Raw genomic sequence first — 24743 nt, 5'->3', positions numbered from 1 at the left:
CTCCGGCGGGGGCCGCGGGGGGGGCCGGGCCGGGGGCGCTGCCGCTTTAAGGGGCGGGGTCGGGGATGACGCGGCCGCGCTGGGCCCCGCCCCCGGAAGTGGGAGGCGGTAGCGGCGGCGGCGGGCGGAAGGCGGAAGTGCGGCGGGTGAGGGACCCCGGGGGGGGGCGGGAGGCGGCGGCGACCCCCCCCCCCGCCGGCACCGGCACCGGCGCGGTGAGTCCCCGCCCCCCCGGGCTCCCCGCCAGCCCCCCGGTGGGGGCCGCCCCCCCCTCCGCATCATCCCCAGAGCGGCGCCTTTGGGGTGAAATCCCCCGAAATCGGTCCAACAGCGTCCCCGGGGCGGGTACCGGGGGTCGCCCCGGGGCCGGTCGGGGGTTCCCCGGGGGCTGCGCTGACCCCGCTGCCGTTCCCAGGGCCTGGCGGGATGGCCGTGACCTAGGCCCGGCGGGGGCCAGCGGGGCCGCCGGGATGGAGCAGCCCCGGTACCGGGAAGCGGCGGCGGCCGAAGGAAGCGACGGCCCCGGCTGGAGCCGGGACCCCCCCGGGGATGGCGGTGTCCCCGCGGGGGGCAGCGCTGCCTGGAACGGGAGCTGCGGGCGGCCGCCGGGCCCCGGCCTGGAGGAGGACGACGACCGCGACCCCGAGCTGCCGTTCCCGAGCGCCGGGGGCCGCCCCTGCGCCTGCCGCTGCCGGGGGGAGCCGGTCGCCCCCCCGAGCCCCGCGGCCGAGCGGCGGGACGGATCCTGCAGCCTCACCTGCCCCAACCGGGCCCCGGTGCTGCCCCGCGGGCAGGAGGATGGCGAGGAGGACGAGGACGGCGCGGGGAAGGGAGGCCGAAGGCTGCGGAGGCGTCAGAGGCATCGCTCGGCCCCCAAGGAGAAGGAGGACGGCGGCCGGCGCGAGGGCGGCGCGGGCAAGCGGCACCGGCCGGTGCGGAAGAGGAGCCGCGGCGACGGCACCGAGTCGCCGGGGCCGGCGGAGGAGCTGGCCGGCTACCGGGGGCTGCTGGCCCAGGCGCTGGCCCAGGGCGCGGAGGCCATCGGGCGACTGCTCGGCTCCTGCTGCCGCCTCGGCGACCCGGGCTGGGCGCGGGCCAGTGTGCGGAGCTGGGGCCGGCGAGTGGGCCAGCGGGCCCGCAGCGGGTCGCTGAGGGCGGCCCGGTGGCTGTGGGCCGGGGCAGGGCTGTTCCTGCGCTTGCTCTGGATGCTCTGCGCCCTCCTCCTCCTCCTCCTCGTGCTGCTGGCGGGCAGCCTGCGGCTCTGCTGGCGTGTGGGCTCGGCCGCGCTGGCCGCCGGCGCGCAGCGGGTGGCCGGGAGCCCGCGAGCGGCCCGGCTGCTGGCGCTGCTGGACGCGGCCGCGCTGCGCAGGACGTGGGGGCTCCTCGGGGAGAGCCGGGCGTGCCGCCACCTCTGGGACTGGCTGCAGAGGCGGCGGGTTCCCCCCTGGGCGCCCGGGGGGGGTCGGACAGGCGGGACGGGGGACGCGGCGCCCGGTCGCGACGGGGGGGCTCCCGCCGCCGGGGAGGAGGTGAACCGCTTGGTGGCCATGGCGGAGGTGCCCGAGGAGGAGCTGAACCCCTTCCAGGTGCTGGGCGTGGAGGCGACGGCGTCGGACGCCGAGCTGAGGAAGGCCTATCGCCGGCTGGCCGTGCTGGTGCGTGGCAGGGGTTGGGGGGGGGCGCTGGGGGTCGTTCCCCCCCAAGCCGGGGACGTGGCGCTGAGGTTTTTCTGCTCCTCCAGGTGCACCCGGACAAGAACGAGCACCCCGGGGCGGAGGCGGCGTTCAAGGTGCTGCGGGCGGCCTGGGACATCGTCAGCAGCCCCGAGCGGAGGAAGGAGTACGAGCTGTGAGTGGGGGCCGCGGGGGGGCACGGGGAGGGTTGGTTTGGGGGTGCCGGGGTCAACGTTTCCCCCCTCCCCGCAGCAAGCGGATGGCGGAGAGCGAGCTGACGAGGTCCATGAGCGAGTTCCTGAGCCGGCTGCAGGACGACCTGAGGGAGGCCATGAACACCATGATGTGCAGCAAGTGCCAGGGGAAGCACAAGTAGGTCCCGGAGCCCCCAAAAATGTGGGGTGATGGGGGGGGGGGGAGTGGGGAGCAGAGTGGGGGCCGCTGCGGCGGGGATGGGAACCAGCCCCCCTTCACTGCAGGAGGTTCGAGATGGACCGAGACCCCCTGAGCGCCCGGTACTGCGCCGAGTGCGGGGGGCTGCACCCCGCCGAGGAGGGCGACTTCTGGGCCGAGTCCAGCCTGCTGGGGCTGAAGATCACCTACTTCGCCATGATGGACGGCAAGATCTACGACATCACGGGTGGGTGCTGCCTTGGGGGGGTCCCCGGGCGCCGCCGTGTCCCCCCCGTCCTCGCCGCAGCGTGACCGGCGGCCGCGTGTCTCTCGCAGAGTGGGCCGGCTGCCAGCGCGTGGGCATCTCGCCGGACACCCACCGCGTCCCCTATCACATCTCCTTCGGCTCCCGCAGCGCCGGGCCGGGCGGGCGGCAGAGGTGGGGCCCCACCGACACCCCGATCCCCGTCCCGGGGGGGCTCCCAGCTCGGCCGGGCCCCCCCAAACACCCCTTTTTCCCCCCCCGCAGAAGCGCCTCCAAGGGCAGCCCCACCTCGGCTGCCGACCTGCAGGATTTCTTCACCCGCGTCTTTCAGGGGAGCTCAGGTCCGATGCCTGGGGGGCCCTTCCCGCCGCCCCCCGCCCCCCCGGGGGCCGCAGCCCCCCCCGGGGGCCCCCCCCAGGGCCGAGGGTGCAGCCCCCAAGGGCGACTCGAAGCACAAGAGGCGGAAGAAGGTGCGTCGGCCGTTGCAGCGCTGAGCGGGGCCGGGCAGCTGGGGCTCCGCTGGGCACCAAAAGGGCTCTTTCGAATAAAAAAAAATCTATTTTTCTTTTTTTTTTTTAAAAAAAAAAGAAAAAAAAAGTCATCTCTCTATTTAAAAAGTACCCGGGAGGCGTTGTGGGCTGACGCGCGCTGGAGCCGGCCGTACCGCAGCCTGGCGGGGCTGGGCGGGCAGGCGGGGGACGGACGGACAGACGGACCCGCCGGAGCAATTCAGGGTTATTTCAGAGGTTCAGGTGCCGCCTCGCAGCCTGGGGAGGGGCCCCTTTGCCTCGGCGCTGGGCTGGGGGAGCCCCCCCGCACCCCAACGAGCCGCTGCGGGGGCCGTGTCCCGGGGAGCCGCGGCCGCGCAGCCTCTGCCAGCACAATTTCTGTATTTTGGGGGTTTGAGCGGTTTGTTCCCTTGTGCTCGCGCACATCGACTCGTTACCGCGCACGTCCCCTTTCTGTTCACGCATCCGCGGATGTCGGCTGCGCTGCTCCTCCTCCTCCTCCCCCCTGCGCCTCTGGTTGTGCCGGTTTTGCTTTTCCCGCCTCAACTTTGCTTGAGGGACGAAGAGCAGCTTATTATTTTTTTTTAAAAAAAAAGAAAAAAGGGAAGTCGGGAGGCAGGAGCTGGTGACGGCAGCTGCTGAACTCCCGAGTTGGCCTGCGAGCGGCTCTTGCCCGGAGCCGTGCGCGTGTCCGGTGCCTCGCCCAGCGTTTCCCGGTGCTCCGAGCCGTGGGCCGGGTCCTTACCGGGCAGTAATGGCCCTCGGGGGCTGCACGAGGCCCCCCCGGCCCGAGCCGGGTGCTCGAGAACGGCTGCCGTAGGCCGCGATGGCTTTTCGCTAACCTTTTTGTACTCCCAGAGCGGAGCAGCTGGGTTTTAAACGGTCGTGTACCCTCTTTCTTATCACTTTTGTTAAATTAAAAGTACAGTTTGAAGACATCTGGCTGGTCTGTGCAGGGAGGGGCGGGCGGGAGGCGCGAGCCGGGGCTGGTGACGCCGCTCCAGTCGCCCCAAGTTCTTTATTACAATGGAAACACAAAACCCACGAGGCCGAGGGAGGCGTAGGTGGGCGTCTCTTCCCGCTACTCAGCGGTTTTCGCCTCGAAGGTGCTTTCCACAGGGTTACCTCGAAGGAAATGGGTGTGTGACACGACTGCTCGCTCCATGCCGCTCCGCCGCGCTCCTCCCTTCACCAAAGAGACGAAGCCCCAGCGAGGAGCTTCTCTGGGGCGCAGGAACCGTGCTAAAACCCTGCCTAAACGCCGGAGTGGTCCCTGCCCCGCGCCCGGCGCTCCTCACACCTCACCCCTGCTCTCCGGACGGCACCTGGCATCACTCCGGTGTCCCCTCTCCGTCCCCCGGGGCGCGGCAGCGCCAGGGCCTCAGTACTTGTTGATGCCGAAGAGCCGCACGCCGTGGAATTGGGGCAGCTTGGGCAGGAGGACGCTGAGCAGGGAGGCCGTGTTGACGACGAAGTGCGCGGGGTCGTATTTGGTGTAGAAGCTGGTGAGGAGGTACCTGGGGGAGAGAGGGAGACGCTGGGTGAGCCCTGGGCCGCTCCCACCCTCCCCTCTGCCCGCGCTGGGGGGGGATTTTGGGCCCCGGGCTGTGCTGAGGGAAGCCCGGTGCTCCCACCACATGTCCTCGACACCCTCCCGCTCCCCCCCGCCTCGCTCAGCGGCACTCACAGCAGCACCGGGGAGATGCTGAGGAACTTGCGCGAGGAGGTGCACTGCGTCCCGTAGTCTATCTGCTCCCAGTGCGTGAGGAGACGATCCCTGCCCTGGTCCGGTGTCTCGAAGGGGGTCCCCTTCACTGTGTGCAGCAGCAGGTACATGACCTGCAGGTTTCAAGGGGGGAAGGGGATGTAAAACAGGCCTGGGACAGTCTGTTCCCGGGGCTGAAATGTGCTTTGTGCCTCGTCACAGCTGTTTCAGCGCCAAGCCCCCAGCCCCGCAGGGACCAGGGGCTTCCTCGTAGCCCAGAGACAGGGAACAGTAGCCAGGGGAGCCAGCTGCGCCCTCTCCAGCCCTGGGAGAAAAGCGGGTCGAGCTTGGACTAACCAGGTTGTGTATGACGTTGGTGAGCGTCCAGACCACGGGGATGCTGAAGAAGGGGATGCTGAGGAGGACGACGTGGAGGACTCCCACGGAGATCCCGTACGCCAGCCAGATCCCCCGGCTGTTCATCACCCGCGTGTTGGGGTTCACCTCGCTGTGCGCCACACCGACGTTCATCCTGGGGCAGACAAACGGCGGCTCCCAGAGGTTTCCTCAGAGAGGTTTTTCCCCCAAATCTCTGCCCTGTCTAGCCCGGCCGGGGCTCCCGGCGTAGCCCCAGATCCACGGTCTCCCCGCAGCACCTCTGGTGCCAGCTCCCTAATTAGCGGTGCCACATCTCGGCCTCCAGGACAGGCACAGGGAGGGGGGGAGACAGGAGCTCGATCCCAGCCCCCAGAGCGCCGGGACCAAAGGAAGAACCACCCCGCAACGGGGCTCCCCTCTCCCCGGCGCTCGCCCCGTGCTGCTTCCCCACGGGGCAGGGGGGCAAAACGCCGGTTGCCCCCCCCGCGGCGAGCCTGGCTCCTCGGGCCTGAGCACGCGTGGGGCCGGGGAACGGCCACAGATCCCGCCCCGGGCCCTCCCAGCCCGGCCCTGGCCCCCTGCGGCCTCCGCAGCCCCCGGCCCACCCGCGGCCGTTGCCAGGGCCCTGCCCGCCCCCGGGCTCGTTTCCAGGAAGTCCCCTCACCCGACCCGCTCTCTTCCTATTGGCCGTTCCGCCCGTCGCTCAGCGCTGCCCCGCCCCTCGCGCGCTGGTAGGCCAATAGTGAGCGGAAGGCGCGGGGGCGGGGGCGAGAACTGACCAATCGCGAGAGGCGGTGTTGGGAAGCGGCTGGAAAGCGCCGGTTCAGGAAGCGAGGCGCTGATTGGGCGATGAGCGGCCGGCGGGGGCGGGGCCGGTAGCGGGCTGTGGGGGCGACAAGATGGCGGCGGAGACTGTGGAGCTCCATAAGCTGAAGGTACCGGCCGAGCCGCCGCGGCCGCGCGCTCCGGTAGCCGAGGCCCCGCCGGGGAAGGGCCGCGGCCCGGCCGGCGCGTCCCGGTGACCGGGAGCCTCGTGAGGCCGCGCCCGGCCTGGGGGTGCCCCCGCCTCGCGTAGGGCCCTCGCGGTCGCCCCTCGGGCCCGCGTCCCCCTTAATGTCGCCCGGGAGCCGCCTCCTCGCCGCCGCCCGCCCCAAGGGGGTGCCCGGGGCCCCGCCTGTTCCCCGAGGCCGCCGCTGCGGGGCCGGGCGGGGGCGGCTGGTCCGGTTCCCCGCGGGTGGGAGGGGGTGACCCGGTTCTGGGGGAAAACCCGGGCGCGCAGGAGCGCGGCGGGTGTTTGACGCGAGGAGGCGGCTTTCGCGGCGCCTCCAACCCCAAATTCTCTTGGCTTTGTATTTTCTTTAAGTTTTTCTGAATTAAGCCGTTTGTGGGCGCGCTCTGCCCGCGCTCACCCGGCGCTTCTCCTCTCGCGCAGTTGGCTGAGCTGAAGCAGGAGTGTCTGGCCCGGGGCCTGGAGGCAAAAGGCAACAAGCAGGATCTGATCAACAGGCTCCAGGCTTACCTGGAGGAGCACGGTGGGTGCTGGGGGGCTCCTTGGGGGGCTCCTCTGGGGGCTCCTTCCCCGAGTCCTGACGAGCAGTCGGGGGTGATCGGTGGCGAGAGACCTCGCGGGTGAAGGAGCGGAGCCCCGCTGCGAGCGCTCTGCTGGAACCGCCTTCGCTTCCGCGGAAAATTCTCAAACAGACTTTCCCTGAGAAGCTGGAGATCTACTGAGGTAATTTGCTACTGCAATCGCTCTGTCCTTTTGTCCTCCAGCTGAAGAAGAAGCAAACGAAGAAGATGTCCTGGGCGAAGAAATAGAGGTAAATGTTTTTCTAGGCAGGCCGTCCCGCCTGCGCGGGGGCTGCCGCCTCGCCCGCTGTGTGGCGGCTCCGTGCGCGAGCAGCGAGGCGATACCCGGGGCTGGGGCTGTTTTCAGGCACCGTTGTCGTTCCCTCTTGGGTCTGAACCCGCTATTTTTCACACCGAAGGCCCGACGTTGCCTGGGGAGCGGGTGGCGCAGGGTCTCAGTGCGTGGCTGTTGGTTCGTTCCGTCTGTGTCCAGCCGGGTTCAAACCTCACCCTGTGGTTTGTGGTTTTTTTTTTTTTTGCCACAAACTGGCCAGCAAACGTGGCCGGGGCACGGGGCGCTTTGAGAAAGGATTTGTAGGAAGAAGTCGCCTGGCGGGTGCGGGCTGGGCTGGGTGGCCCGTGGGCACCAGCCTTAGAGCAGGAGAGCTGAGCTCAGGCCTGAAAGCCCCGCGGGAGCTGCTTCTTCCAGCTGTCGGGGGAGGATGGGGAAGGTTCCTCCCCAGTTCCACAAGAAATACTCAGGGACGAGTGAGGTGGGTTTTACCGGCTCCTCCCTGGGCAGCGAGCGTGAGCGCTGGGCGGTGTCGATGCTCCTCGCTGGCGGGCCGGGAGCCTCACGGGTTATTTCCTCGGCCCAGCAAAGCCCAGACCTTCCAGTAAAGGATTAGAGAAACCAAATGGGAGTCGGTGCCCGTAACGGCTGGTGTTCAGGCCCTGCCAGACCGAGGCTGTGAGCGCGTCATCTTCTTGCTGCAAACCTCACCTTAGCGGGCCGCGTTAAACGCGTAATAGAGACGTTTTGGGGTGTGCGCAGGCCGAATTCCAGGCGTGCGCCTTTTAGATCGGTGAGAAGCTCAAAGCCTCGACAACGTCCCCGCTGTTGTGTTTCTCTCTGGCTCAGCTGGGCGCGGTATTGCTTACCTGACCTCCTCCCAACTCCTTGACTTGCAGGAGGAAGAGCAGAAGCCGGTAGAGCCGCCCGTCAAAGTGGAAGAGCCTCCTGTAAAATCGCCTGACGTGTAACTATCCTTCCCCAGCAGAACCCAGCCGACCCGCGGGGCGCGAGGGCCAGTGGCCACGAGCTTCCTGCAGCCCTGTCTCGGAGTTTGGGCTGAGGGGAGGTCGCGGCTCGTGTTAGAGCAGGATCGTGGCCTTTGCCTCAGCCCTGTGTGATAGTCCAGCAGCCCGTCTGTCTGTCTCTGCCTGTGTGGCTCGAAGGACGAGCCCCGGGCTTGTGGCCACCGGGCCTGAGGTGGCCTGTGAGCAGGAGGGGGCGTCCTGTGCCCGCCGAGCTGCGCCGGCACCGCCGCCAGCGCCAGCTCCCAGCCAGAATTGCTTCCTGTGAAAGTGCCATTAAACCATTACTACCTTTCAGGGCATAAAATGAGAAACCTGTCCGGGAATCGGGAACAAAAGCCGCGCGTTTTTCTAAATGGGAGACCTTAATGAGGCTGGCTGTGACCCACTGTTTTATGGGAGTTGTTTGGAGGAGGAGGATGCTGTTTCATTTAGCCTGGGAACTTCCGAACGTTGTCTCTTCCTCTTTTGTTTCCCCCCTCGAGCCTGAGCTCTGTTTTCGGAGCATAAACTTTGGAGCACGCCCACTCCATTATATTTTCGTGCAGCCTTTTTACCGGTCCCGCTGTTGTCAGCCGCGCATTGTTCAGGAAGTGTGTGTTTGAAATGGAGCCGGGGCTCGGGGTGCTGGTGCTGACCTGGGGAGAGCTGCCTGTGGCTGCCCCATGAACTAGAACAGAACAATCCTTTGTCTTTGAGGGCCATAAAGGAATAAAGCTCTTCGGGGCTCGCAGTCGAGGCTTTGGGCTTCGAACAAGAGCCGAGCGTTGCTGCCGGGAGCCTTACGGTGGGCAGGGGGGTGCTCCTGGGCGCGCAGACCTGCGGCCTCCCGCCGAAACTGCCCAACGTTCCTCCTGCCTCAAAGGCACTTGGTCGTTCCTCCAACTCCGTGCCGGGAATTGGGTGAGAGCGGGGCTGGTCCTTGTGCCTTTTCCAGCTTCCTCCCCATCCTCGCCCGAGGAATTCGGGAGCGCTGGCGGCGCTGGTGCGGCTCGCAGGAGAACCACGACTGCGCCTTTGCTGGTGTCTCCTGCCCTGATACACCCTGGACTTTGGTTTGAAGTCCCACAGGCTTCACGCTTCCCTTCAGCCTCGATACCTGGCTCTAAACTTGCCCTCGTAAGGGGGACGCTGGCTGGCGGCTGCTCTGGTTTTAAAAACAGGCCCTGGGTTCAGCTGGTGGGCGGGTGGCGGGGAGGAGGGGGACAGGGGCGCGGCCGGGACGCTGGCGGGAGCGGGTCTGACTGATTTCTCCCTTTCCCCGCACCTCTAGGATTACGGAAAAGAAGGTGGTGAAAATAACGTCGGAGATATCGCAGATGGAGGTAAGGTCCCTTCTGCTGCTTCATCCTCCGAGGTGTCGGTTTCCTTGTTCCCTTCATTCAGAATCTTTTATGTTTCCATTGTAACCTGCTTTATTTGTCGTTGGTTTTCTACCGACGACCGGTCGCTGGCTGTGCAGCGACGCCGCAGCGCGTTTCATTTCGGCGCTGGATCTCTCGGGACGGTTCCCGTTGTCCGTTAGCGCCTCTCTCCTCGCTGCCGTTTCTTTGCCACCAACCACCATTGACCCTACCTCAATATTTCCAACTCGGCGGCGACGAGCCGAGTCGTTCACCGCAGACGGGCTTTGCCCCGCGGCGTCCTCTGCTCTGGGTGATAAAGGCTGGTAGATCTGAACCGCCTCCCTTACGACTCTGCTGTGTCAAGTGTGTTTGTTGCCCTCGTGAAGGCGGAAAGTTCCGCCGGGGAGTTCCCCGGGCTGCGGCACGTCCCCGTCCCTCGGCACTTGCTGCCAGGCCGATGGCGTCAGACACGACAAAGCTTTGAGGGGACGCTTTGGAGAGCGATCGGGCGGGGAGGGGCCGAGCTGAGCAAAGAGCTCATCTTTATCTCCTTTAGCGTTGCCACATCTGCTGGGCTTATTTAAGACAAACTCACTTAGAAGCTGCCGATTCCTCTGGGAAAACTCTGCGAAAGTTTTGAGTTTCAGGAATCTGATTGTGCTTCTCTAATCCCCCCCTTAGTTTTTTGCTCGTGTTCCATAAGAAAGAAATCACTATGAAAACACGATTCTCGTCTCCCTGCTGTTCACCACTACTTTAGAGTTTTAATCTTCTGTTTGGGACACGAGCATTTCCACAGCAACCAGGGTGATGGCGCAAGCGGAGGATTATGACCTCAGGGAGGGCGTAATGAGGAGAAACGCGGTCCCGGACGGGAGCTGGAGGTGCTGCCGCAGGAGCCGCGTCCCCCCGCGATGTGGGGCTGCCCGTGGCCGTAGCTGGTGAAAGAGCTCGTTAAGTGAACTTGATGCAGTTACGTTCTTGCCCTTTGGTTTTCTCCAAATTCTGCTGAACCTATTCGCAGGAAATCCGCTCTCTTTTTTTTTTTTTTTTGGTCGAGTGTGAGTCAGCTACGTCCCAGCAAAATTGTTGTAGCTGGTTTTTGAAGATAAAAGGGGGTTATTTTCCCATACGGTGCATAACTGAACGCTGGAGACTCGATGTGGGTTGTTACAGATGCTAGAAACAGAGATGAGCTCAAAAAGCGAGGAGACAAATTGCTGGGAAAGGGATAAACGACACAAACGTGAGCCCAGCCTGAAATCCAGCGGTTTGCTGGGATGGCTCGAGCCTGGGAGGGCGCAGAGCAGCCGTGTCGGGGGGCGCTGGGGGAGCGGCGCCTTCGCGTGGCTCTAGTCGAGTCCCTCCAGCAGCTGCTTCTTCAGGTGTTTCTTTTGGATGTTCTTCAAAGTGTCGGAAAGAATAAGGAAATCTGCTTTGACCCGAGTGGTCGTTTTTCTGCCTTTATTGTTTCTACTCAGCTGAGTAAAAGCTCCTCAGTACTGACACGTTAGGAGTGCTCTTCCTGATCCAGCTTCTCTAAACATTTATGTTTTGGTGCACATGTTTATGATGCTCCTCGCTGTGCTTTGGGCTAAAGCAAATGTTTCCATTAAAATCATATCTGTTTCTCTAACCTTTAAAACACCGAACGCATTTTTGGGCCCTTGTGTAATAATAAAATGTTAAATATTTCCCTTAAGCTTTTAAGGGGATTTAATCCTCGTGGGGGCAAAGCCTTGCGCTCGCGGCGTTGCCGAGCTCCCCCGTGCGCGGGGCGGCTGCTCCGAGCCCGGCGCCAGGCCGAGTCCTTTCTGCGCAGCTGAATTTCATCTTGAATTGTGCTGCTGATGGCAAACTCTGCTCGAGCCAACGGCATGAATAGTGGCGCTCTCTTGTGAAAAGGCTTGTGGCAGTAAGTTCCCTGAAAACAAACACCCCCCATCCCCTTTTCTAGCATATTTCTTTGGCCTTTTCCTTAGGGGGGAAGAAAAGGAGATCTTGTTTGCCTCTTCTTGCAAATCAGCCGAAGCTGGTTGTGCCTACCGCGTGCTTCCTGCCTCCGGGAGGGCCGGCGGGGCCGCTGCCTTTGTAGTCCCTGCCAGGAGCGCGGCCCCTTTCCCCGGCACAAGGGCTTCCCCGGGCGCGGGGTGCGGCGCTGGGCCCGCGCAGCCGCGGCCTCGTGTCGCCTTCAAAGAGTCGCCTGTCTCCGTCAGCTCCCCGGTCCCTTCTCCTCTGGCGCGTCCCCTTTCCCGCTCCCTGAGCGGCGGAGCGGTGGCATCGCTTTTTTTAATGAGTTTTTTTTACTAGGCCTGTGCGTATCGGAACTGCGCGAGTGCTTTTGGTCAGCGTCGATCCCGGCGGCTGCGGGGTGGCACCGACGGGAGGTGCCCGCGGCACGGTGGGGGGCGTTTGTTCCCCTTTCCAGCCTGTGGTGCTGGTCTGACGGGGCCCGTCGGAGCGTGATCTCTCTGCCTGCTGCGTCCGCGTGCCTCTCCGTCCGCAGAACCTCCTTTCTGTACCCTCCGACCCTCCGCTCCTCCTCAGTTGGTTCCTTTCTCTCCCTCCTCCAGCGGATGCAGAAGAGGGCTGAACGCTTCAACGTGCCCGTCAGCCTGGAGAGCAAGAAGGCAGCGCGGGCAGCTCGGTGAGTCCGCGCTCGGAGCCTTCTCCCTTGCCTGGGCAAGGAGTCGGAACCAGGAGCTGGTCCGCGCGTTGGCCGGGGGGTTTGCGGGCGCCGGCGGTGCCGCCCCTCGCGCGGTGGGAGACCCCCGCCTCGAGCGTGGGCCGTGTCTGACCGGGGGGTGCTCGGCGCTCGCTGTGCTCCTTCCTTGGGCTGAAATACCGGGGACGCTTCCGGCACGGTTACTCTGGAAAGACGGGGCGATGAAGGGGAAAACGGTGAACGCCGGTGACCCGAGGGGCTTTCTGCTGTCTGCAGAGCGGGCGCAGGAGCTGCTGCAGTGATTGCGTTGGCCAGTAACAGCCTCTGGCAGCTAATCCTGCCCCCAGACCAGTTTTCTCAAGTGCACTCGTGAGAAGCGTTTGAAGGAAAAGTTCACATCTGAGACTTGACGCGCCAGGTTCTGGCCGACCTTATCTTCGCCGAGTTTCTGACTAAGCTCTGTTTACCTTTGGCAGGTTTGGTTTGGCCACAGTTTCAACTAAAGGTGAGGAGGTGAAGCACAACCAATCCATGGAGTGACCTTACTGCAAATATTTAATTATTCCTGGGTAAAAAAATTACTGGTGGGGCCACCTTTGTTTTTGCTTCTGTCCCTTTTCCTGACCACGCCCAGGAGCTGCGAGTGGGAATTGTAGAATCGGGAGGAAAAGGACAGGGGCTGTTCCCTGAGGTGCTGGGAAAAGTGTCTGAACTCCCGTTTTTCCTGAGCCCAACGGGAGGGCACCGGCCAGCTGTTCCTGTGGCACCTCGAGCGCTGGGCCCAGCATCCTTCGCTTTCCCAAAGCGCCCGCTTCAGTTGCCAAAGTCACCTGAGCGAGGGGGGCCGGCAGCAGTTTTGTGGGGGGAGAAGGTGATTTGAAGGCGAAAAAGAAATTGGGGGGCTGGTTGTGTAGTGAGCAGGGCAGCAGCTGGGAGGGACGGGGGAGCGGGTCTTAGTCCCTGGTGGGCCGGGTGCGGGGCCGCGCCGCGACTTTACTGCGCCTCTTGCTGGAAAAGGTGCTGCTCCTGATGTTCCGTCTCTAACGGGGTGTTTGTTTTTGTTTTTTTTTTTTCTTGCCTCCTTGTTTCAGGCCTCTCTGCAGACAGCAAACCCACGGTAAGAAATGCTTCTTGTTCTCGAGTCGCTGCTGGTCAGGCCCGTCCCACGGGTTGTGGTTTGTAGGAAGAGGTTCCTGTCCGTGGGGGTGAACTGTCGGCGCGGGCCGGGAGCAGCATCCGTGGGGCGAGTGTTCCTGTCACAGCCCCCCGGGTGTCCTGAACTCGCCGGGTTCACTCCCTGCGGCCGCCTCTTGGGACGGTTTTCCCAGACGAGCTGATTTCAGAATGAAACTCTGAAAGGAACAGAGATGGGTATTTGGGGTTTTTCACACGCCTGACTTGCATTTTCTGTTGTTTGAATGGAAATGGAATGGAATTGGAATTCAGGAATGGAAAGGACGAATGACCTGTAGGAAATCGTTTGGTTTTTCCTGGCCGATGCCGCTTTGCCCGTGTGGTTTCCAGGTCGGGGGCCCCGCGGGGCGCGGGGCTGTGCTCTGCTCACCGGGCAGCCGGCTCCGGGCTCGCGTGCTCAGCCGGGGACGAGCGGGACAGAGCTGAGCCAGGCCGAGGTCTGTCACCGGGGCGTAGAGTTCCTCTGGTGCCAGGGGCGTAAAAGGTCTCGTCTGAGCGTCTGCGAGGCAGAACAGCGCCAGGTTTTGCTCTGCAGAGCTGCGCCCGGTGCAGGGCTCGTCCCCGGGAGTCTCGGTGCGTTCGGGGTAAGCGCCGTGGTGGTGGCTGAGGCCTCGGGGGAGCCCGTCAGGCCGGGTGCTGCGTCGGGAGGCTGCTCGGACGGGGGCCTGCTGGGGTGTCGCGCAGGTTTTGGAAGGGTGAGGGTGCAGTGATGACTTCGTAAACCCGTGGCAGCCAGATCGCAGGGAGAATTTTTAGGAGTACTGGCAGGTTTGCCCAGGAGGGTGTTTATTTTCTGTTTGTGTTGACCGGAGCGCTCCAGGAGCGGTCCCAGGTACAGGCAGCTCCCAGGAACAGTCCGACACGGCCGCTCCTTCGGGAGGGGGAGCAGAGCTGGGGGGTGTGTTTGTCCTTTGGCTGGTTTGCGGAGGCGAAGGGACGGACCGGCAGATTCTGGCAGCTTCGTTTGGGAGCCCGGTTCTGCCCCGCGGCCTCGGTGCTGGCAGAGCTGCCGCTGCGGCGCCCGCGGGGCTGGTCGCTGTGCCCGAGTCCGCGCCGGGAGGCGGCCTTCCCGCTGTCCCTGCCACTTGAATGTCAAAAAAAATGTAAATTGTTTCCTATGTCTTTGTAGGTAAACATGGATAAATTAAAGGAAAGGGCTCAAAGATTTGGGTTGAATGTCTCCTCGCTCTCCAAGAAGGTAAGGTGCCTTGGCCTCCAGGACACTTTGCACCTCCAGATGAGCCGGGCTCGTAGCGCGCCGTGGCCGCTCGGAGCCTTCGTGCTGCCGGAGGTTTTACATCTCGTTGTGAGCGCAGCGGCCTGGGCCCCGGCCCCCGGGGAGCCCTGTCAGCGCCGCTTCCCTCATCCCCCCTCCCGTTTGTTTTTGCGGGGGTGGCTCCGGGTATGGCTGAGAGAGCGTTACGGCTGCGGAACAGCGCCATAGGGGTGTTGAATTTTAAGATTGTTCCTCCAAATCTTCGCCTGGGAAGAGCCACCCTTTAGCGGGCTGGTGCAGGCGGTCGGTTTTCCGGCGTTTGACTCGCGCTGTGTAAGTGCCCATTTCTGATGGCGGCAGGAGCCAAGTCTGTAATGACCGAGGTAATGAGCTCTCTGAAGAGAAGGCGTCCAGAGCTCCCTGGTAGGAAATAACCCTTTGAAGTACAAATGAGATGAGCTTTGTAGGGGGATGGATTTGGTCTTAAAGCTATTTATTTTTTCCAAGGGAGAAATATACAGGAGCTTCTGAGCGCGACCCCTCCTCTGGTCCTCGTAGCTAGGAAGAGGTTTAGCTCAGCCCTCGCGCGAGGAGCTGCCTGCGGGTCTGTCGGTGGGGCTGGAACGGTGCTGGGGGGGGACACGGGGCGTGCGTGGAGGTAAACGTCTGCCGGGGAGCGGTGCGCTCGCCGGAGCGACCATCCCTTGCCCAAACATGTTCGGTAGCAAACAGGGGAGAAGATGAATTCAGTGTGTTCGGGGAAAACAGAAGAAAGGATAAATATATACTCGGAGATTAATACAACATCCTGTGCGCTTCCCAAACAAAAATAGCCTTTTCCTCTTCTGGGCTGTAACGAGCCTCGTGCTGCAGCACTGTTCAGAAATAGCGGTGAGGGAAAAAGAATCGTCCAGCTCTAGCAGCTGGATGATGTTGGCATGGAGACCTCTCCTCTCGCTGCGGAAAAGGGTAAGAGCCAGGGGAGGTTCATCTTCTCTCCATCCCTGCGAAATAAGCCCCTCTCCTCCTCGGGGGGATGGATTTGACCTTTTCCGCTGCCGTTTCTCCACGTACGAGTGTTCTGCTTTATTCCACTGGCCCTGGGAATTCACTGATGTAGAAAATATCTGGCATTGGAGGTCGCTGTTCCCCCCCCTTCCCTCTCCTGTCCCTTTGGGGGTGGGGGAAGGAGGCCAGTGCATTAAAGCTGGGATATGTGGAGCTCAGGGTGAGAGGCTGCTCAAACATCATTAACCCTGTCACTAGGAGCTCCCATTTTTCAGGAGGAATATATGCCTTGTCAGTGTTTATGGCCGTGGCCTTCCCTGGGTAGGATTGTGTGGCTGCAGCTTAATAAAGCCGGGCTTATGGAGGGAGCGGGCTCCTGGCTCACGCCGTGGCCCCTGTGCTGGCAAAAACCTGAAACCCCCGAAGCGCGAGGTCCGAGTTCTGGCCGGCGCCCGCGGCTCGCCGCGTCCTAACGAGCTCCCCGTCGTCCCGACGGAGACCGACCGTGGGGAAACGACTTGCCCGAGGTCTGGGCTTGGTGGCGGGGCCAGCTCGAGCCTCCGGGTTGCCCAGGGCCGGGCTTTGTGTCCCCGCAAGCTCTGGGAGCGGTGTCCAGCGCCCGGGCTGGCCGCGCCGTGTCTCTTTTTTTGTTTGCTCCACCGGGAAGGCGAGTTCATGGGCTTAGAAGTGGCTTCTCCCACTGAGCAGAGCACACTCTCGCATTCCTGGGAGGAATATTATTGGTTACTTTAATTAGCTGGTAGTATTGTGCTTCCCACCTGGGTGCTCTTTATAGCTTTTCATTACGGAGGAGCCTGGCAGTTGCGAATGTTTACATGTGTCTTGGCAGGTTTTTATACCGTGCGTCGCAGCAAAAACTTTACAATAAACCATTGTCTCCACGGAGCCACACTTCATTTCCTATTCAAATTGGTTTGGGGAGCGGGGGGGATGTGGGGGGGAGAATCGTAGCTAAGGGGGATTTCAGACCTGCTGTGAGCGAATGCAGAGCTGCGTTAGTGGCTGTGAACTCATCTGTAGCTTTGAACCCCCCTTCCCCCTCTGTTAGCCCTCTGGGGTAGGAATCTTTCAAGTTTAAAATCCTCTTCCTCTCTGCCTAAAGGGAGAGCGAGACCCCGGTCGCGGGCGAAGAGAAAGGTTGGCTGTGCCGGAGCAGAAGAGGCAGGTGCTCATTTGTCTCAAGGCAGCGCGGGGCCATCAAATTAATTTTTAAAATAAATCAAGCAAGCGTTTATCTCCCTGTAGCACTGCCTCTCCCCTCCGAGGCCTCCTGTTAAAGCACACGCTCGCTGACCTAAAGCTGCCATCCCTTGACTCCCGTTAGCTGTACTTAACCCCCCACACTTGTCAGTGTTCCCTCTCTCTGGCAGCTGCTCCCAGGGCCGCTCGCCGCGCCGCTCCCCGGGGGAGGATGTTGAGCTGCGGGTTCTCTGTGCGGGGTCTGACGCTGCGGAGGGATTCAGAAGCGTTTCTCCGAGGGGGTGGTTTGCTCTTTATGTATAAAATAGCCTCGTACGTCTCCTGCTGAGAAAGTGTTGGCACCAAATGGACAGCGAGAGCCCTTGGGATGACATAAAAGCTCTGTTTGCCACCTTTGTATTACGTTATCAAATACCTTTCCCGATCGAACAGATGACTAAAATAATTGGCTTTTATAGCTCCTCTTTAACGTGGAGGTCTCCGCCGGCCTCAGGAACAATTAGCTGATTAACCCTCGGCCGTTCGGAGGTTGGGAGCAGAGAGGTGAAGTGCCTCTGCTCCGGGGTCGCTCCGAGTCAGGGGTCCTCGCTCGGAGCCCTCTTCCCCCCGACGCCTTTCCCTGAGCTGGGGGTGAAACAAAGGATTTTTTGCCGCAAATCTCCGGGCACGCGCCCAGCGTCGTCCCTCATCCCCGGGAGCTCGGCCCGTCACCCGCTCGGTGACTTCTCGGGGCGGGGGGAAGTTTCTGTGTGTGCTGAGAGGTGAAGCGACGTGGCTGTAGCGAGGCAGAGCGGGGAGCGCCGCTCTCCAACCCGGCGTCCCCTCGAATAACCTCGTTTTTCTTTGCCTGGCTGCAAATCTCCCATTTTACAGCTGGAGTGTCCGACGCGTCGAGAGCCCCGCAGGCGGCCCGGCCCGGCCCCTGAGCGCGCGGCGCCGCCATGTCCCCTTCGTCGGGAGGACCTGACTCCCCTGGCTAGGAAGAGTTAATGTTTTAATGCGGCCATCAGTCTTGATTCTAGATTAATGCTGGTTTAATTCCGGTTAATGAGAACGTGTTTTACACGGAGCGGATCAGAGCTGCGCTCGCCTGAGCTCAGCTGGCCGGAGCTGGCGGCTTGGCTGCGTGACGTTCGTGTGGTGGAGGGGAGCAGGGGTCAGTGGACCAGCAGAAAGTCTGTGTGTGTACAAAACAGCTAAATGAGAGAGAGAAAACAATTGGCTTAATTGTTTGGCTTCCAGCAAGCTTATAATAACGTGCTGAGGAGGAATCCTTTTCCTGGATAATTTTTCTGCCTGCAGTCTTTCCAAACACCCCCTGCCAGCCCCGGATGAGAAGCTATTAACCACCAAGGAAGCAAAGGGTGGTGGTGGGGGGGGAGATGTTGGCAGAGGAAAGGAAAAAGGATTCGTGGACGAGGATTGTTTCTAGCGGGCGCCGGGGACGGCCGTGTCGTGCGCGGTGGCATATGCCTGCGTGTTTGAGGAGCGTGATTGGCTTACGCGGCCGGTTTGTTGTCAAGAAATGCCTCTTGCTGTCACTTTGAAGTGATGGCTCCTGCATTGTTTGAAAGGGCTCGTGCCCCTGAATATTATTTTCTTTCCAAACTTCACTTTTTCTGGCTGTCGTCAGCTTTGTGTCTTTCTGTTGCTGTCCTCTCGGCTTTCTACCCGGTCCCTGCTGTGGCGGGGTGGAGGGGAGCCGTCTCCTCTGGGTTATAACCCAGCCCCTTCTCTTCCCGGGTGCTTCATCTTAATTCCTCTTTCTCTCCCACCTTCTCTTTTCCCTCCTGCAGCGCACCGTGATTAGAATATATCTCAGATGGCCCAGGAAGGTGTCGTCACCATCGTGGCGTTGTATTTGTCCCGAGCGGCTGATGGCTCAGCTGCCTGTTGTCGGCACATCGTCGCTCCGGGACCGCCGCGCGGGCTCCGCTCTTGGAGCGGGTTTATGAAGCGCTCGGTGCCGCTTAGATCAGCCACCGCAAAGTTTTTCTCCCTTGGAGCAGCGTCGCACTGAGACGTGGAGCGGGCAGGGCAGCGCCGGGCGTGGGGGAGCTGGGATGTCGTGACAGACCCCGCGACGCACGAGAGCGCTTCTGCCCCGGTGCCGCGCTCGGGACTCGCTTTCCCTGTGCCCTGACATTCCCATGACGTTGTGCTTTTAAATCTTAATGGTTTTAGGTATTTAAAAAAGCTGCTTTAGGTAATTTTTAAAGGATTTTCCGTCTCCCTCTGAGCTGGACTAGTGGTAACTAAGGCTTTACAGAGGGAGAAGATTAAAAAATAGTCCTGGTTTAGAGAGTAAAATGAAAGCAAAGCGCCCTAAAACACCCCTCGTGCTTTTACTTGTTACAGAAACTTTTCAGTAATCCTGCAGAAAGTAGAAACTAGGTCAGATAGAAGAGCGGAGCTGGAATCGTGTGGGTGGGTGTGCAGAAGCGGAGGTGGAGGATCCCGACACGAACTAACGCGGCCGGCACGGAGAGATTCTGCGCGTCCCGAAGGCCGTCGGTCCCCGCTGCCGGCGGGAGCGGCTCCGTGGCAGGTGGCTCGAAGGAGCTGATTTGTGCCTTTTTGTGCCTTCGCTGCTGCTGAGCAGGTCTGACCTCAGATAGGGAGCAGCAGGCGTACCGAGAGGGAAACCTCAGTCAAAAGGGAAACCTCATCTTGAGGAGAGAAAGAGCAGTTTCGGGGCGCTCCAGCCTTAGCGCTTTTGCAGGTAAATGCTGGAGAGCGTCCAGCCCCTGGGAGGATTCAGAGAAACTGAGCACTAAGCCTGGAAGAAGGGATTTTTCTCCGCTGGCTGCTGGCCAGGAGCCCCGCGCGGGTCCGTGGCCGGCTCTCGGCGTGCTCCAGCTGCGTGCCGCCGCGGCTCCCGGCGTGCGCCGCCTCTGCCCTCGCCGCCTCTGCCCTCGCTGCCCCACAAAGCGACGTCACTGTTCTCCACGTTGGGCCGCTGAGCGCGGGCCCGTTGGTTTAAGATAATGGGAAGTGACAAGGTGAAGAATAGTGCTGGCAGTCACGGACGTTTTAACACAAGGGTGCTGTAAGCGAGGCCTCCGCCGCCCCCGCCCCCTCCCGGGCCGCTCGGGGAAGGGCTTTGGCAGCATCCCTGGGCGGAGGGACGGCGGGCGAGATGTTTGCGTTCGCCCCTTGTAGCGCGGGGAGGTTGGGGTCTTGTTTTTAGCGCTCCTGCACCCACAGGGCCCTCCCCGTCCTCATCCTGGCCGTGGCGAAGCCGGGCGGCAGCGCGGCAGGATGAAGGCCGTGGGGTGCTGGCGAAGGCCGCGGGGCCGCTGCTGGAGCCACGGGCACGGCGAGGGGAGGGCTCGGCACAGCCAGCACGGGGCTTACTGCTCCGCCTGAGGATGAGCCCAGGTCCTCCCGGGGCTGCAGCCCTGGGGAGAGTAAGACCTGAGGTTACAAGAGGAATGTAAAAGTTTAACAAACCTCAGGTTTTTCTCCCTTTTGTGGTTTTTGTTTAAGACAAAACAAGTTTCCCTGAGGGACGCGGTGGTGGCTTTCGCTGGCCCGATGTGCTCTGGCCAAGGGCAACGCAACAGCCTCCTCTGGGAAGAGGATTTGGGGTTTCCAGTCCCGATCCCTGGTGAGCCAGCTGGCACACGACGGGGTTGTGCAAGGAAATTCTGGTCTTGTGTTTCCTAGAAGGCGAATAACAGGGTTTTTGTCTAACCAGCCTCTTCTCTTGCGGATAACTGGAGTACAGGGGAGAGGAGTCTGGGTTTGCTGCTGGAAGCAGAAGCCTCGCTGCAGCCCCGAGGAGCCCGAGGCCGTGTGTGTCCCTGGGCCTGCGGAGCCCGAGCGCTGCGTGGGGGGACACCACCCCTGCGCCGGCGGGTTCGGCGGCGGCTGCCGGCCCGGCTCCGTGCGGGCGGATTCCCGGGAGGGAGCGAAGATGAATTTGAAACACAAGTATTGGATTGAGACGCCCTTCGAGGGGTTGTCGCCTGCTCTGGACTAGGCAGATCTTAAAAGCGTGAAATACCCTCGAGTTTCCTGCCTCCGCGGCCTCTCTGCTCTTTCAGGGGCTCACGGCTCTGCTCCGTGCTCTACCCCGCGACCGCGTCACGCCGATAGGAAGCAGCGACGTTAACGCGGCGCAAAGCTGGGCCGCGCCGTGCGGGCTGTGAGGAGCCGTTGCTGTGTTGAGCTGCTGGGGCAGGAGCATCATTTCACGGCTCCGGGTTGCCCGTGGGCCTGCGGGCATGTAACAGCGCAGGAGGGCAAGCGCAGCGCTCCCGGGAGGCCTCTGTCCTCTTGCCTCGGCGGGGACGCCGGTGCTTTCCCGCTGCTCCCCTACGATGGGTTGTGCCAGAAGGGTTCAAGTTCAGCTGTGCAGCAGCGGGCCAGTCGCTGTGCCCGGGGGGCTGGGAAGCCGGAGCTGCCGTCCCGAAGCGTCGCAGCGGCGGTGCCTGTGCTGTGACCCTCGGTCACCTGTGCTCTCAGCTGCTGCTATTTCCTCCCCTCTGGCATTTCCTCTCCAGCATATCCAAAATAATTTCCCTCTCTCCTGCTGCCTCAGCTACCCACACTCTTGTAAATCTTGGCACCGGCTTCACCCCCCCCGTCCCGGAGGGCGCGGGCGCTGCGTGACAGCGGTGCGGGAGGTGCTGGGGGTGCGGAGCTGCCCCCCGTGTTTCCCGGTGGTGTTTTCTCCCGCAGCGCTGGCAGCCGCAGCCCCGAGCCGGCGTCACCACGACCAGGCTCCTCTCGTGAACCCCCTTCGGGCAGACCCCCCGGCCCTCTTGTTTGTGCTTCGCTGGGGATTTTGCTCCTTATCCGCTTTCCTGAATTTTCAATTCTGGACTTTCTGACTTTGCGCTTTACCAGGGGCTTTGCAAGGGTTTAGTTCTCGCTTCCCCATGAATAAGCTCCACGTCGGGTGAAGGTGGAGCCGCCCTCTGCTCTGCTCAGTGCGTAAGTGGCCGCGGTTCTGGTGCTGGGGGAGTTTGGGGCTGGAGCGACCTGGCTGTGTGAAGGCTTCGGGCTTCAGGGGGAGGGGAGGGGGGTGCTGAGGGAGCCCCTCGGGGTCCCCGTCCCTCGGCTCTGCCACACGCGGAGCCATCCCGGGGTCGGTGGTGGCATCCGTACGCGGCGTCACCGTCCTTCTCGTGGCACTGGAAGCTCCTGTGGTTGGGCACGTGAGAACTTCTTAGGCCCTTCTACAGCCGATAAGCCTGTGGCTTTCGTTATCGTTTCAGTGCTGACTGAATGTTTTCTCCAGCCTTTGCCTAGGCAGGATGAGAAAACACCCGTTGAAGAGACCCAGAAGTTTGTTCCCAACAGAAATGTCGACTGGGCGTTCGGCTGCCCCCCAGAAGGGCCCTGGGGGCTTCTGCTGGGCGTCACCGGCGCAGCACCGCCGTGGCTCAGCTCCCCCAGACCCGCCGTTCCGTCTCCACCGCCGTCCTGTCGCAAAGGGAAAAAAGCTCTTGTGAAACAACCGAACGAGAAGCGGCTTCGCGCTGCGCTGTCGCTCCCCTCTGCCGCCGGCTCCGGCAGCGATCCGCTGTTTACCGTTATCCCCCTGGAAGCGCTTCCCCCTCCGCCCCAGCCCTTCGCGCGCGCTTACACACCCCCGCGATGTCATTTCAAAAATAAATGACGAGAGCGCTGCGCGGGGTCAGGGCGACTCCTGCTCGCGCATTGATCCCGGCGCCGCCTGAAAGGGCTCCGCTGCCCGGCCAAACCTTCGGGGAGTGGCGGAGGGCTCGCTCCCGGGGGGGACGGCGCTGGGGGGACTCTCTGACCTCCCTCTGCCCAGTCATCTGGTTCTTCATTGGTCCCCGCTGTGAAACAGAACTTCGCTTTTGTCTGTAACACAAATACATCTTTTCCCCACCCCCCCTTTCCCCCTCTATTATGATTCAATCAATGATGTCATTATGTCCCATTCAGGGGCTCTTGAACCACTTGGCTGCAGGAATTTGGAGGAGCGGCGGGGGAAGAATGGCAGAGCCGGCTCTCGCTCCCGGCCCTGCACGGCCTCCGCCGGAGCCGCAGAGTCAGCTTCCCCCTTCACCCCTCTTCACCGCGGAGGACAAAAGTAAAACCAGCCCCAAACCCCTCCGTGTGTGTGCCGCGCGCACGCCCAGGGGGGCTGCGAGGAACATCTGTGGGTGAATTAAACCCTGTGCGCTCCTGTGGAGGACCCGCTCCTTTCCACTGAAGCCTTTTAATTAATTAAGAGAACTTAAGCAGCTCTCTCTGTTCCTGGAAGACTCAGCGGTTCGTGTCCCCCGGCAGCGCTGGGCTCTGCGGTGACGTTGCGCCGCGTCCTCGGGCTGTGGCTTTTGAGGGGGCTCTGAGCTTCCTCGCCGCGGCCGTGCGCACGGTGCCGACGGCTTTGTAGGAGCGTTAGAAAAATCTCTGTGAAAGCAAATGCTCCGTGGGCTCAGCCCCTAAAACGTTTTCCCGGTCTTACTAATTCAGCGGTGAAAGGCTCGCTCTCTCGGAAAACCCGCTCCCATCCGCGCACGGGATGGCAGAGCCGATCTCCCCCGGCTCTGCGCTTTCTGCAGGGTCCTTCGGGGCACCGACGCCTGCGGGGTTGGGGAGCGCTGAACTCGGGGAAGCTTAGAGACCCTTGAACGTGGATCCAGATCCAGGACCCTCCCAAAAATCTTTCTCCAGAAGCGTCTGCGAGCGGGTGCCCTGCGGAGACGCCGCCGGCGCGTGGCTGGGTCAGAACGCGCAGATTTAGGTTTTTGGATGTTTTTGCTGCGGGTGCGTCACGTGCTTTTGTAGGTTGGACCGTCAGGCGGCCAGGCTCATCCCACGGGGCCAAAAGAAGCTTCTTGAAAAACATGGTCTTGTAATAACGTGTGGGATGGGACAGCTTAATTCCACGGGTAATTTAGTGGCTAATACACCTTTGCCTGGGCTCAGGCCATCCGTGTTCTTTAAAAGGCATAAAAACGAGTGGGGGGGGTTCGTAGGGGAGGCCTGGCCGGGAGGGGAGTCGTCCCTGGAGGTGAGACGCTTCCTGCCATCCTGGAGGAATAAATGAGATTTAACAATTATAGGGTTTAGTTAGTCAAATATTTGCAGAGCAGCAGCTCTTTTGCTAGATCTTCCCTTCGAGCTCCGCTAGAGTCTCAAGCCTTTAGTGATACTGGAGAAACCAAATTAAGGGACCATAAAAGATCAAACATAAGGGGCTTTCTGGGCGTTTTACCCACCGCCTTTCATCTCTCCTGCTCGAAGGTGGGCTGAGGGTGTTGTACGCGTGGAGGGGGCGAGCACCCACGTCCCTCCTGGCTCTAGAGGTGCTGGGCTGTGTCGGGTGAAGCCCACCGGCCCGCGTGTTTCCCCCTCTAGCCCACTGGCCCGCGTGTTTCCCCCTCTAGCCCACTGGCCCACGTGTTTCCCCTCTAGCCTGCTACGTGGGCGTCCCTCGGTTGGATTTCCGCGGTACCTCGCTGCCTGGAGGTGGCCCTGGGTGCTGGTGGGTTGGGTGCTGCTGGCCCTGGGTGCTGCTGGGCGTCAGCTCTTCCTGGAGCTCAGCTCCCGGTGGCTGGGGCAGGGCAGCGAGCGCCTGCGGTGGGGTTCCCTGTCCGGAATCTGATGGATTGACCCTCTACGCCACGGCCTCCCTCTGCGGGATTTTGCCCTGGGGCTGCTCTGCTCATCCCTGAGGATGGTCTTGGCGGGGGGGGAAAGGGTGAAAATCCAAGTGTCCGGCCTGGAAGTCAGACCCACGGCTGGGGGAAGGGTTGGCCCGTCGGTGCGGGGCCGCGCAGGGTCCGGGCCAGCCCTCGGCTCCAGACAGTTGTTTGGCAGAGAGAAAAAGTTGGGTCTAGGAGCGAATCGATCATCCAGCCTTCGCTCTGCTGCTTCTCAAAGAGAAACCAGGCCTGAGTGGTGAGAGAAGGGCGGAGTTACGGCCGGCGCCGCGCGGCTCTGCGTGGAGGTCAGCGCTGGGAGTCGTTTCTAGATTAGCGCAAAGTCTCATCGTTAAGCTCCGGGCAGTGAATTGCGTCGGAAGGTGCTGCTCTGCCCGGCCGCTTTGCTCCCGCAGCCTGGTTCAGTTTTCCCAGGTCATACTTTTGCTGTCAGGTCGCTAACGCCGCTCCTTGAGCCGCTGGTGCCGCGGTGCGGGGTCGGTCTGGGGGGTGCAGAGTCCCTGCCGGGCCAGGGGTGCCCCGGGAGCTTCTGGGCAGCAGGAGGAAGCTCTGATCTCTCGCCGAACCTGCTTCACTTATTGCTGAGAAATCTTTTACCTTTGGGGTCGGGGGTGCTGGGCGCTCACCCGCCTTCC

The 24743-nt window shown here is 62.1% G+C and overlaps 3 protein-coding genes across 7 annotated transcripts in view; 2 read left to right on the top strand and 1 right to left on the bottom strand.

Moving 5' to 3' along the window:
- Positions 1–87: 87 nt before the first annotated feature.
- DNAJC14 (DnaJ heat shock protein family (Hsp40) member C14) lies at positions 88–2895 on the top strand. The gene is given in 8 exon segments (XM_074853605.1): positions 88–215; positions 416–1655; positions 1742–1848; positions 1926–2045; positions 2153–2313; positions 2403–2505; positions 2596–2710; positions 2712–2895. Coding segments are annotated over 7 exon segments (1905 nt in total). The 5' UTR covers positions 88–215; positions 416–470; the 3' UTR covers positions 2826–2895.
- Positions 2896–3782: 887 nt separating this feature from the next.
- Positions 3783–5626, bottom strand: ORMDL2 (ORMDL sphingolipid biosynthesis regulator 2). 4 transcript variants are annotated; one of them, XR_012626756.1, is made up of 4 exons: positions 4903–5521; positions 4528–4679; positions 4146–4357; positions 3783–3965 (listed from the first exon to the last, which is right to left on the bottom strand). XR_012626756.1 is itself a non-coding variant. In XM_074853610.1 (4 exons), exons 2-4 carry the CDS (start codon positions 5074–5076, stop codon positions 4222–4224), a joined length of 462 nt encoding a protein of 153 aa, XP_074709711.1. In that variant the 5' UTR covers position 5077; positions 5588–5626; the 3' UTR covers positions 3783–4221. The 4 variants fall into 4 exon arrangements, 3 of the variants coding, with proteins under 3 accessions (XP_074709711.1, XP_074709712.1, XP_074709710.1); XM_074853610.1 differs by adding an exon at positions 5588–5626 and having other exon boundaries at positions 3783–4357; positions 4903–5077; XM_074853611.1 differs by adding an exon at positions 5593–5614 and having other exon boundaries at positions 3783–4357; positions 4903–5077.
- Positions 5627–5751: 125 nt separating this feature from the next.
- SARNP (SAP domain containing ribonucleoprotein) overlaps positions 5752–24743 on the top strand; it is a 29278-nt gene continuing 10286 nt past the window's right edge. Inside the window, exons 1-9 of one of the 2 annotated variants that reach the window (XM_074854002.1) lie at positions 5752–5858; positions 6356–6455; positions 6697–6743; positions 7684–7751; positions 9083–9134; positions 11729–11802; positions 12297–12325; positions 12912–12937; positions 14144–14212. In XM_074854002.1, coding sequence (XP_074710103.1) covers positions 5823–5858; positions 6356–6455; positions 6697–6743; positions 7684–7751; positions 9083–9134; positions 11729–11802; positions 12297–12325; positions 12912–12937; positions 14144–14212 — 501 coding nt within the window. In that variant the 5' untranslated portion in view covers positions 5752–5822. The remainder of the gene's footprint in view (positions 5859–6355; positions 6456–6696; positions 6744–7683; positions 7752–9082; positions 9135–11728; positions 11803–12296; positions 12326–12911; positions 12938–14143; positions 14213–24743) is intronic. The other variant, XM_074854003.1, reaches the window with a different exon arrangement.

The sequence above is a fragment of the Strix uralensis genome, chromosome 33 (assembly GCF_047716275.1).
Source record: "Strix uralensis isolate ZFMK-TIS-50842 chromosome 33, bStrUra1, whole genome shotgun sequence".
Classification (NCBI taxonomy): Eukaryota; Metazoa; Chordata; class Aves; order Strigiformes; family Strigidae; genus Strix; species Strix uralensis.
The sequence above is the reverse complement of the archived record's forward strand: the minus strand, read 5'-3'. Positions and strand labels throughout refer to the sequence as shown.